General features: G+C 39.2%; 1 protein-coding gene across 24 annotated transcripts in view; it reads left to right on the top strand.

Annotated features, from left to right (window-relative positions):
- The window catches only part of chl1b (cell adhesion molecule L1-like b), a 66,459-nt gene that overhangs the window by 28,149 nt on the left and 25,949 nt on the right, over positions 1–12,361 (top strand). For 22 of the 24 annotated variants that reach the window (XR_010914442.1, XM_067504795.1, XM_067504779.1 and 19 more), the window contains 6 exons: positions 6,061–6,241; positions 8,696–8,713; positions 10,187–10,295; positions 10,510–10,700; positions 11,312–11,434; positions 12,190–12,360. Coding sequence is in view for 23 of the 24 variants with exons in the window: in XM_067504795.1 (XP_067360896.1) it covers positions 6,142–6,241; positions 8,696–8,713; positions 10,187–10,295; positions 10,510–10,700; positions 11,312–11,434; positions 12,190–12,360 (712 nt within the window). In the remaining variant the exon portion in view is untranslated. The remainder of the gene's footprint in view (positions 1–6,060; positions 6,242–8,695; positions 8,714–10,186; positions 10,296–10,509; positions 10,701–11,311; positions 11,435–12,189; position 12,361) is intronic. The other 2 variants (XM_067504781.1, XM_067504778.1) reach the window with 1 other exon arrangement.

Below are 12,361 nucleotides of genomic sequence, written 5' to 3'. Positions count from 1 at the left end.
TCCTCAATCAAATCCGGATGACAGGAAGTGTGTTAATGCGCATAGTTGTGCTGCTGCCATTTCATGTTTTTTGTTAGGGCTGTGCACTGTATCATTGTTAAAGCATCAGTTGTGCACATGTAGTTTTAAAAATATATAAATAGGATGTTTTGCTCATTTTGTTTTTGCCAAGAAACAAAACCTTGGTCCAAAGTTTTTTAGCCTGGAAATGTGCTTACAATTTAGCCTGCAATATGAAAAATCCAACTTATTTTTCAATTTACATTGAATCAAATTGGGAGATTGGTGCGGACATCCAGCACTACTATACGTACACTTGTTCCAGGAAGCCTAATGCACCTGGTAACGTGATCATCCTGCTGTAGTCTGCAGGGTCGCTGCAGGTTATACGTAAGTGTGTCCTACTGTTTCCCGTGTGAGGAGAGTTCATGCAGGGTTATAAAGGTCATACATCATTAGTTCATATAGAGAGCAGAGGTCACGAGCCCAATAGTTCATCAGAGGCCACTCCATATCTGTCTCACCCTGATGCTCATTCCTCCACAGCTGGGAGACCCAGTCACCTCAGTCTGCTGCAGGTATAGACCTCTGAAATATTAATGGTGCGATAATTGAAGTGCCGTGCTTGAAGTGCAGTAAAACTGAGCCAAATCTCAATTAGACAAGCATATTATCCAATATTGTTCGTACTTCCTAATCTCTTTTAGCGTCTTGTTTCAGTTTTTTTTTTCTTTCCCTCTTGCCACTGATATTTTAATAATAGATGAATGACACGGGCGAGCTTGTAGTAGAATAGAGATAAAGCTTGTCATTGCCAAAGGTCAGAATGCAATCAAATTCAGAAGAGCAAGAAGGAAAAATACAATCTTTGAACAGGGAAATTCAATTCTACATAAAATGTCCTACCACTTACACAAGCTTTGTTTCTGACTCGACGCCAGACAGCGTGTCAGATTTGCATGTAAAATAAGCAGTTGATTGGACCAAAACAACAAAATGACAACAAAAAGGACTAAAAACTAATGACACACGTCAGAAGAAACACGAGTCAATTACAGCTTAGTGCTAATCAGCTTGGCCGTTGTTTTCATTGTTGTTGAATGATCAAATGGGAATCAGTGTGGAGGCATTATCAAAACCGTAAGAGCGAGTGTGGAAATGCTGTCTTCCGATTGCAGGTCTTTAGCAAAGAGAGTATTTTAATCCAGCCTGACAAGACGAGGATCTGCTTAATCCTATTACAGGCTTGCACATTAAACTACAGTAGGCGAACACTTGTCTGCCTGTTGTCTTTGTGTGAGAAAGGAGCAGATGGTTTCCAGCTCCAGAGCCTACTGTAGTAAACTTTGAGTGGCTGAGCCCTGACCTCACCCTGTTACTAAACAACACATCCAAAAGTGCGGAGAATGTTCTAGGAAACAACTTGTTGGTGCTGTGTTTTTCTTGGCATTGTCCTCATAGTCCGCGGTATGTTTTATAGATTTTTGTAAAAGTGTCTTTGGGTCACAGTTAAGGTGGACTGCCAGACCAGATGGCTGAACTAAAGGAGTCAAGACAGAGGTTGCCAATTGATGATAGTGTGCCAGACTGGTTTCCTTAGAAAAACAAGACAGGGAAAGATGCAAAATGATCAGAGATTCGTTGTGAAGAAAAGCTGGAAGATGTTTTGACTTAACAAACTAATAAAAGATGAAGTGAAATATGACAGGGCACTGAAAAACTAAGAATGTCCTCTATACAATAACACTGTACAGTGCAGCGCTAGCAACCTGTTATATGAAACAAAAGAGGAACTGACAGTACACAGTACCAAACAAGTACAGCAGTTAGTTTAGTCAGCTAAAAATTCATTATGCTTGTTCTGGTAACACAGCTGAACAGGGAGGAGATGAGCTTCACATCTGAAGAAAGCTGTTCTTGTCAAAGCTAATAACTGGTTGGCCTGCAAACTGAGAAGACTGTGGCCACTAAGTGTCTACAAACGCTACCAATTTAAAAACCCCTCAAGAACTAGTGAATGTGCATTGGTTTCATACTTATATTAAAATGATTCTTGTCCTCTCATTATTGAATTGTGTTGACTTGTTACAGCTGTTCTCCGCATTTGCTGGTTTACAACATTGTAAATTTAATATTTTTTGGTTATTCACTGTTTATCAGACAAAATGAGCTTTTTGAATGTTAAGGTCTCAAAAAAATATATTAATGCTCATCATCAATTGCAGCCTCATAATTCGTTTTCCTCATGCATGGCAGTATACATATTGCTGGTTAGTTGAGCAACTAACAGTTATTATTCTGATTGCTTATTAATCCATCAGTTATATTGGTGTTTATTATTGTGCCCATCGTGGGTGGTGGAGTTATATATACAATATACATTAGTGGCATTCTATTTAGAAATAATGAGAAGGGATTAGAACCATCCCCTAATATAGTGCATTCCAGTATGAGTCCACCACCAACTAGGACCTAAATAATAAACACATAGTAAATTTATTACCTTTATGACAGTTTCCACTTTCAATATAAGAAATTATAATTCTGTAAATGCAAAATTCATGGCAAAACCAGTACCGTGTAGGTGTACATAATGAATTGACAACATTATTTAAGATATTTTTTGTTATTTGAGTGAACTTGCTGTTTTTGCTTTTGTCCTTTCGGTTTATCCCGTGAGTCGCCACAGCGGATCATTGTCCACATGTTGATTTGGCAGTTTTTATGCCGGATGCTTCCTGACACACCCCTCCCCAATTACTACTGGGCTTGGACCGGCACTGCACAGCTGGGGATGGGAAAGTGCTGTTGGGGGACACTTTGACATATAGCCGGCACTGGGGATCGACCCACTGACGCTGTGTTCCGTGGATGACTGCCTTTACCAACTGAGCTAACCCTTAGTTAGCAATGTTAACTCTTTACCACATTTACAGCTACACTAGCAGGATGTAGTTAATCGTTATATTACTGTTTGTTTACACTGAATCATGTGTTACTTATGGAGTGACAGTCGGGGTCAGGGCCCTCCACGTCAGGGCCCTCCACGTCAGGGCCCTCCACGTCAGGGCCCTCCACATCTGCAACTAATGCTGTCACAGTGCAAACTTACAGTGCTGTACATAGTTTAACTTTTGTTGGCCCTTGGGGTCCCCTACAGGCCTGGGGCCCCAAACAGTTGCCTGCTTTGCCTGCTGGCAAAGAGCACTTCTGTCAATGTGGTTCTAATTTGGGTACATACATCATATGACTTTTAAACTTCAGAGATACTTCAGTAGCATCTCCATGACCTCATCTAGTGAATTTTGCTCCAACTTACATCTAAGTAACCAATAGGAACATAGCATGATACTTAGCACTAGTTCTGGCTGTGAAGACATTGGATTCATCACAACATTTTATTTTGTGTACACTGAGTGGCTATGGTAGAAAAAGAACAATTATCAGCAGTCACAAAAATGCATGAAGTATAATATGATGTTTCTTATATATATGATGATTCTTTTATAAAAATCTTTGTCGTAGTCTTTGATGCAGTGGCTGTCATTATACAGTCCGCATACATCAAAGTTGATTTCTTACCCAAGGTTCTTGCATTTATGTTACACTGTGTGGCCTTAAGTGAACTTGAATTGTCAGATTGCTAACATTGCACAGTCTGTAGGTGCCTTAAGAGAAACTTTGTTTGAAAAATTATTCCATTTGATGTATAAGCAAAAGGTTTGTGACAGAGTGCTCTTTATCTTTTACACAGCGAGAGAGGACAGTTTGAAAGTACAGGTGCAGATTTCACTAGGCTCACTTTGCTTCATTTCCCTCTCGATACCCCCTCCACGTCAAAGCTTCTGTCCCCTCTGAGCCTTGGCTAAGTAAGGTTAGGGTTCATATTGGCCTTCACTCAGCGAGCAGCTTTTAACCTCCTGCCAGCTCCATCAATCTCAGGCTGGCATGCTTGCTGCAGAGAAGGGCGGGGATTAGGAACAGTCAGTAGTCTGTAAATCAGGCAAACTTGAGGGGGCTCCTCTCATGTGCATCATATAGCTCCAATAGGCACCATACCTTCTGAGTTCAATGTAGACATTATTGCTCACAGCAGATAAGCTCTGAGCGGACCTCCCTCAGCCAGATGGCCGACTTAGTTCTCATAAATGTTTAACGAGGGGAGAACAAATTAAATCAGAAGGCAAATGATCAAGCACAGTTTGAACAAAGTGTAATCCATCTAAGGTGGTGCTAGGCTGGTAAAGTATTTTGGCTAGCACAATAGGACAAAGACAACACATTGTCCTGTGGGGATTGTTTGTGTGTCGGGGGGGGGGGGGGGGGGGGTCAAAGACACACATCTTTATCCTCTCCTCTTTACCAGGCCAATCATACCTACAAAACACAAACCAATCAACACAAAGCCTTTACCTTTTGCTTTGAATCGATGCTTAGCAACATAAATCACTATGTCAGGGAAAGACAAAGGGAAGCCTAAGGCACTTCTTTACATGATTTATAACTCTCAAGCAACAATCTACAGTTGAAAACAAAGTCAATAAGCCTGAATTATGATTGAGTGGGGGGGATGTACTTGTATAGCACACTAGAATCTTGTACCTTGTTGGTGACACTGTAGATGGGTGGAAAAGGGGTCACAGGTTGATTGAAGAAGGGCCAGTATTGAACGCAGATGGAGTTAATATCATTACCACGAGGGATGGTTGAGAAGTTCAGAGTTCACCTTCATCCGAGAAAGGACTTGCACAGAGTGAATAAAAAAGTCTATTGTTCTCCAGTCAATTATTCAATTACATCTCTTCAACAGCAGTTTAACCTCACTGTCTCTCGTTGAGTTTATTAAAGCAGAAACAGTATTAGAAAAGAGCAAACACCACTGTGAACAGCAACTCTTTTCTACACATTGCACAGCTGGTTAGACACACTTACTGTGCAGCTTATATCTTGGTTACTGCTCCTTAATGACATACTTGTGCCTTCTTTGACACACCACTAGTACAGTAATTGCAATTAGCAAATTTATCTCTGTGACGGTCTTTGCATGTAAAACATTTTTTCTGTTTTACATGAGCACCAGTAAAACTCCCTCTAGACCAACAGCCTTAAGATTTCACTTTCTTCTACAACTCTAATGTTTGCTATTATTTCTCTTTTCTGTGGGGTACATTAGCTGTTCAGCTATTTGCTCCTGCATGAGTTACTGAGCCGGGTTAGAAACAACAAAAGAAACACTAATAGGCTGAGGGCTTTCATAGCACCTCTGCAGACACCAAAATTCCCATGCACTATGTCACTTTTGCATCCTCTTCTCTCCTTTAGTTCTGCACTCTGGACTGATCATGTTGTCATTATGGCCCAGAGTCTGGTCTGTTAGCTGGAAAATGATCCAGTGCTCTGTACTCTGCAGCCTGGCTGTGTTACTGCTGACAGCTCACTCTGTCTGACTGTTAAGTATGTATGGTATTTGTGCCTCAGGCAGCAATATTTGCTGCAATCATAGATAAATATGTAGCTGCATTGTTAATCCCTTTGAGTCATTGTTATCAGAACCATGCAGGCACTGATCAAAACAGCAGTGAGATTAAATCACCTCAATAGTATTTTAACTTTGATAGTGATTTTGATTGCAGTCAAATTTATTCTAATGTTTTGGGGAAATAAACTGTTTTTTTTCCCTTCTGTAATGTCGAACGGCGGGCGTGCATTAATAAATCTCCAGGTTTATTTATTTATATACATTGTGACATGGAAAAATACACTTTCTTGCTACACTTTCTTCTACTGCTAGTATAAAACAAAGCAAAAGTCCCAGGGGAAGGGCTTGATATGAAGTTTCAGTGTGAAGGTTTCTTTGTCACAGCAAAATTTCAACTGGTGCAGAACGGAGTCCCTGTTAATGCAAATGAAAACGTGTGGTGTCCCTGGTTATGCCTGGCTTAGCAGAGAGCAGTCGGGCTCCCAGTCACGGGGGAGTTGTTTTATTTGGGGTTTTCCTTTTCCCTCCGGCAGTGCGTGGGTGAATTCATAGGGCCTTCTCTGTTTGTGTTGCCCTCACAGGTACAGCATCTGCAGCGTGCCACAGACAGGAATTGAGGACAAAGAGAAAAGTGCTCATTTCTTGAGATTTACAGTCAAACCATGAGGAAGCAAAGGAGTTTGGGTCTTGTGGCTGTGCTGTGCTTGATCACCTGTATTTGTGCCTTTCAATCATCTACTGCCATTGACATCCCATTGGAAGGTGAGTCCTGACTTGTACTGCAGCATAGCACAAGAAATGCATGTTTATGTTTATATCGATATTAAAGAAGGGGCAGTTCACTTGAAATATTTCCATAGTTATTTCTGGGGACGTTTTATCAAATATCTACTCATTATGACATTTTTTCCTTCTACTTTTCATTCGGATAAAGAGGGTTTCTGAAAAGACAATATCGAACTTTTATAACGTATATTTACATTTATATTAGGACCCAAAAGAGGAGACGGCCTGGCTAGGTTTCATAATGAATGAGAGTTTTTATTACAAAAAATCACTAAAAATCACTCCACGAGGACGGCAGGAAAACACACGTAAAAGGTTACCTAAATTTTAACCGCGTCGGGGAAGCAAAGGGGAACTAACTAACGAAAATACTAAACGTAAAATGCAGACTAACAAGACGAGGACAAAGAAATAACCAAACACAAAACCTGGACCAAACAAGCCGTGATAACGAAAGACTAAACCAAAACACTGAAACAGAATGGGAATGGAATGATCTGATATCAAGAGCATATTTTTTTCAATTTGAGAGCCTGATTTGATGATTTTATGTTTAGATTGTGTAACGCTTTCTCTCAAAACCCTTTCGTCATACTCCAAAAGCCCCTGCTTAAACTCAAGTTAATATAAGGAAGTCGATAGGCAGTGCAATGCTACATTACATGCTAACATTGCACAACGGATTTATCTTCCTGCTTGCATGCCCTCTGTCATGTGATTGGTCAAGGCAGCATGAATACTATTGGTTGGTGAATTCATTATCATCAGCCCAGAAATCCAAGTACGAGCACCAAGATCCAAAAGCAGAATAGAAGTTTGCAGCATAAACCGAGAGTGAGGTGGAGGATTTGAGGCAGAGCGCAGAAAATCTGAAAGCTGTGTGGGAGCGGAGTAAATCAGAGCTCTAAAGTTGGAGTGGGAGCAGAGTAAATCTGAATGTTAATGGAGGCATTTTGAGTGTGAGGGGAGTGTTTGGAGATGAAGCATTACAAAGATTATAGTAAGGGGGTTAGGGTTAAATTGAAAAAAAAAATGCTCTTGAAACAAGATAATTGGTCCATAAACTGACACTTTTAGTCACTGCTTGCACATTGTAAAATACTGAAGGTTTGTGGTTCAAATTAAATGAGCTGGTAAACAAAATATTAGCTAGCTGAACTAGCTAACAAGTAGAACAACAGCCAAAGTCACATAAATCAACTTTCTTTCTCATGGTGATGCTTAGTTTGAACTGCAAGCAGATCATCTCGACCATGTCTACATGCTTAAATGCATTGAGGTGCTGTTGCTGCTATGTGATTGGCTGATTAGATATTTGCATTAAACGTACCTAAAATAAGTGGCCGCTGAGTGTAGATGTTAATGTTATGATCATAAGGATCCACGGCAGTTACATGTGAAAATAAGGAAAATTAGTTGATAAGTTATGACTTATCAAGTAGCCAAGACAAGAGAGGTAATAAGGCTATAAAATATTTTAAGTTAAATAAATTGAATTTCTTATTAACATAATAAACATTATACTTAATTATGGTAAATGTAAATGTTCTGCACTTATATAGCGCTTTTCTACCCATTGGCACTCAAAGCGCTTTACACTGCTTCTTATTCACCCAACGCTCACTGGGAGCAACTAAGTTGGGGTTCAGTGTCTTGCTCAAGGACACTTTGACATGTGACTGGAGGAGCGGGGGATTGAACCAACAACTGTGAGATTGGTGGACAACCGTTCTACCTTCCTACGCCACAGTCGCCCCTAATTAGCATAAAATTAATTTAATTTAAAGAATTGCTTTTCCAAAAACGTTTCTGTGATGTTTCAGAGTGTAACAACTTAAATAAATAAGTATAAATCAGCGACATGTGACATAGTATACAAACACAGTAGTATACAAACAAATATATAAAATGTATAAAGTATGTTGCAAATTTTTATGCTCATCTGGAGATACACTCTACTTGTAAACTTACAAACTTGCCCATGGTTTAGCTTAACAGAAACAAAAAAGTGTTCGTACCACAGAAAACTGTTACAATCATCAAGTATTTTGTGAATGGAATATATTTACAGCCATTATCTCATTTGAATTCAATTTTCATTTTGTGTGTGTGTCAGATCCACGTGTATCCTAGTTTCCTTGGAAACCTTTCACTATAAATTATTCAGGAATACCTCTTAAGGGCTTTATTAAAAAACAAAACTAAAAAAATGGTTCAGACAGGTTTTCTGAGAAGGAAAGGGTACTTTTGGGCTCAGTGATGTCAGAGTATTGTTTGAATTCACTTTTCTGGTTTGCACTACCAATGTGTGTGTTTCAAAGGGTTTGGGTATAGATAGTACTTATCATGTGACAGGAAGAAAGGATTTTTCATAAACTGCTAACTGTTTTTCCTGTTGTTTCTTTTCCCCTGCTGCTATGGACTCTGTAGTTTTAGGTCATGTTAACAGTAAGTTGACTCTGCCATACTGTAGCTGGTATTAGTATGTTAATCTCTTGCCTCCCTGTTAAGCACAGCAGCAGCTTTACTTACTGCCATAGTGTGTTAAATTTGTGTCTTATGTGTCATCATTTATGACTCCATGATCATTTTTTTTTTAGCTTCATAGCATATTCTGTTGCTTTGTCTCATTATTATGTGTTTAATTGTGGTGTGTTTTCATCCTCAATACATGTCCTACATTGTATATGTCATCATAACAGCACCAAAACCAAATGAGGTGTTTTATGCCAGCAAAACAACAATCTATCAAAATGACAAAAAAGTCATGCTTTTAATGTTTTGAATTAAGTTACTGTAAATGTTTAATAAAGAAGCTTGATTTGGAATAGAATTCAAAATAAAAGAATATAAAAATAGACAATCATCATCAGCATGGGGCTCAACCCCCCCCCCCCCCCCCCAAACCAGTATCTCTAGTTGGGGGACATGAAATGGGGCCGTGTTGGATTCATATTGGGTCATGTATCAGATACTGTACTTATGGATTGTATTTGCATGTGCTTAATTGATTATGTGGGCTATTTGTGCTCTGCAAACATTTATTTATTATTGTTTATTTATATTTATCGATATTGAACACAGGAAAACGAAAATATGTGTTATGTATGTGTGCATGTTTCTAGTATTTTTTATTTATTTAATAATACTATTAATTGTACATAATCTTAGTCCTAATGAAGGTCTGCTCTGTGTGTGCATCTCACATGTCTAAAGTTTTCTAACAGCCCCTTTGCATTGTCACTTCATTTATTTTTCTTTATTTCTTTTTTCTGTCTATACCAAGATTTCTTTTGTGTAGAGAGTTATTTTTTACACATTACTATGAATAAAGTACATCGAGAAAAAGGATGTAAATCACTTAGCAGCTGCCACAAACTAGCCCGTTAACAACCTTGCTGCCAATTTACGCTAGTTGCCCCTGCTAACTAACTACTACTACTAACTAATTCACTCTGTTTATCAAAACTTGCCCCTACTGTTCTACTAACATTTAATATGTGTGTGAAATCTGACCCCACTGAAATTGACCCTTTGCATTTTTTTAACAGCCAAGGGCGTCTCCCCTAAGGCTCTATTAAATAAGAAAAGATTCTTGTGATACACCTTTTTTTTAATTAACTTTTTAATTCTTTTCTTTTGAAGTGATAAACCCTATTCCACGCTTCTTAAAAAATAAAATGTAAAATGTAGTTTTCATTTGACACGCTAACATTTATTTCATGGCATAACCAACAGTCAGGGATCACAATTATGACCTTTTTAGAACAAATCAATTTGTTCTAAAAAGGTCATAAGGGTTGGGGGCCACTCTAGTAAGGTCATGTTAAATATGAGATTCTCCTGAGTTCTGTATTAAGACCTGTTTTGTATGTCTTACATTTTCATGCTTGTTTGTTTTTTTGTTTGTTTGTTGCCCAGTTGAGCAGCTGCCCACCATCACAGCTCAGTCACCAAGCTCTCTCATCGCCTTTCCCTTTGATGAGAGTTTTTCTGTGACGTGTGAAGCCAAAGGGAATCCCGAGCCAGAGTGAGTACTATGCTTTGCATCCCTTCAAATGGAAGGAGGAGATGATAGAGCACTTGTTACCAGCCAAATAGACACCAGTGACATACTACAGTTGGCCATTGACATGCTCTACTGTATGTGGGTGCTCTGCTTTTCCACACCAGCTTGGAAAAATGTGCATGTTTCAGCCTCAACTGAAGGACTTGACATTTCCACACTGGCTTTCTTTATGCAGATTTAGATGGACAAAGAATGGCCAGGAATTCGACCCCTCTCTAGACCCCCGGCTGATGAAAGAAGAGAATTCTGGGACCTTTGTGATACCCAATAATGGGAACCTTACGGAGTACCAGGGAACCTATCGCTGTTACGCCTCAAACAAGCAGGGGACTGCCTTATCGAAGGAGATTGAGTTCATTGTGCCCCGTGAGTAACATACATCTGAGGGTGTGCACATTGTGTGCGCGCAGGGGGCTCTGTTACAGTGCTTTCAAAGTGATTCAGGCCAACAGTCCTGTGTAATGACTGCACCTCTCCTTTGTGAGCTTTCTATTGTATTGGACATGGCAGAAAGTCATTGGGGCTCCCAAGCACTCCACCCCTTGCAGCATCTCATCTCTAGCTGTGTATTGGAGAAAGCATGGAATCCGATCTAACCTCTCCATCATTTCCTTTACTACATTTTTCATTTTGTTCAGAATCACAGTACATAAATTCTCAAAAGAAAATCCATTCCGGGGTGGTGGTGTTTTGGGGGGGGGGACTTTAACTGCATTTGGCTGAGCTTTAGCAGCACAGCGAGAGTGACAAGTGAGACACAATAGTCACAGTGATGTCTGTTTTGTTTCTGCAGGCCAAGAGATAGAAAAAAAAAAAATTGGCACAAAATCTAATCTACCGAATGATACAGATCTCAGGGAGCACAGCTCACGCAGAATTAAACAATGACATTACTGCCATCTACTGGAGTACAAAAGAAGTTGCAAAGTTTATTTTGTGGCTCATTTCTTATGTCCTGTACCCGCACATTTTTCTAGATGTTCCCAAGTTTCCTAAAGAAACACTTGATCCTGTCCTGGTAGAGGAAGGCCAGCCTTTTATTTTAAAATGTGACCCACCTAAGGGAATACCACCTTTGCAGATCTACTGGATGACCATCAGTAAGTAGATACATCATACTTATTATCAAATAACAGTAGGCTATGTACAATTAATGTCAAAATACAAGACAATTATTACTTGTGATAGACTGTTTTATTTAAGTGTATTTTTTCCACTGGTGATCTCAACATTCGTACATGTAGTACATTTGGACGGCTTTTGTGGGAATGTGAATAAATGACTCAACACTGCCCCATGACCCTTTTACATTTATACTGCTGATGACACACACATATGTAGTATTTTCCAGTGATTCTTCTCCATGGGTCAGCCTCATAACAAGATTTTTAATTTAATAAAAAAAGAGAAACTGAATTCTGGTACAAAATTACAAAAAGTTGTTCGTGCTTTTGTCTAATCTTTCCTATCACTGGGAAACGTTATTACAAATTATGTCCTAGTTCTTTGAGTGAAAGGTTTAGAAAGACAATTACATCTTCAATATAACTGCTACAATGTAACTCTGGATTTGGATTTGTGAAAAGGCCAGAGGCAGACAGTGCTATTTTACAAACAGCCACAAGCCATAAAGATGGTTAACCTTTATAAGAAATAAAGAAATGCTTGACAAGTCACTAATAGCCATGGATGTCAGATAAATGCAATGAAATAATGTGTATTAAATAATGTTTTTCCATCCGAAGTTCATCAAAATTGTATTTAAATACAGTCAATGTCAAAATTCCCCTTAGATGACCAATATTCTGGTTTTAAGACAGATGACCAAAGTTAACAATCCTCTTTCTGTCCTCAGACTTGCAGCATATCGAACAGGATGATAGGGTGTCTATGGGCTTGAATGGAGACCTTTACTTCTCTCATGCGGTGGAGAAGGACAGCAGGCGGGACTACTGCTGCTTCGCTGCCTTCCCAAGAATACGAACCATCGTTCAGAAAACTGCCATGTCTGTTGTCGTCCAGACAAG

The sequence above is a fragment of the Channa argus genome, chromosome 5 (genome assembly GCF_033026475.1).
Source record: "Channa argus isolate prfri chromosome 5, Channa argus male v1.0, whole genome shotgun sequence".
Classification (NCBI taxonomy): Eukaryota; Metazoa; Chordata; class Actinopteri; order Anabantiformes; family Channidae; genus Channa; species Channa argus.
Note: the sequence above shows the minus strand (reverse complement) of the source record. Positions and strands in the feature narration are given on the sequence as shown.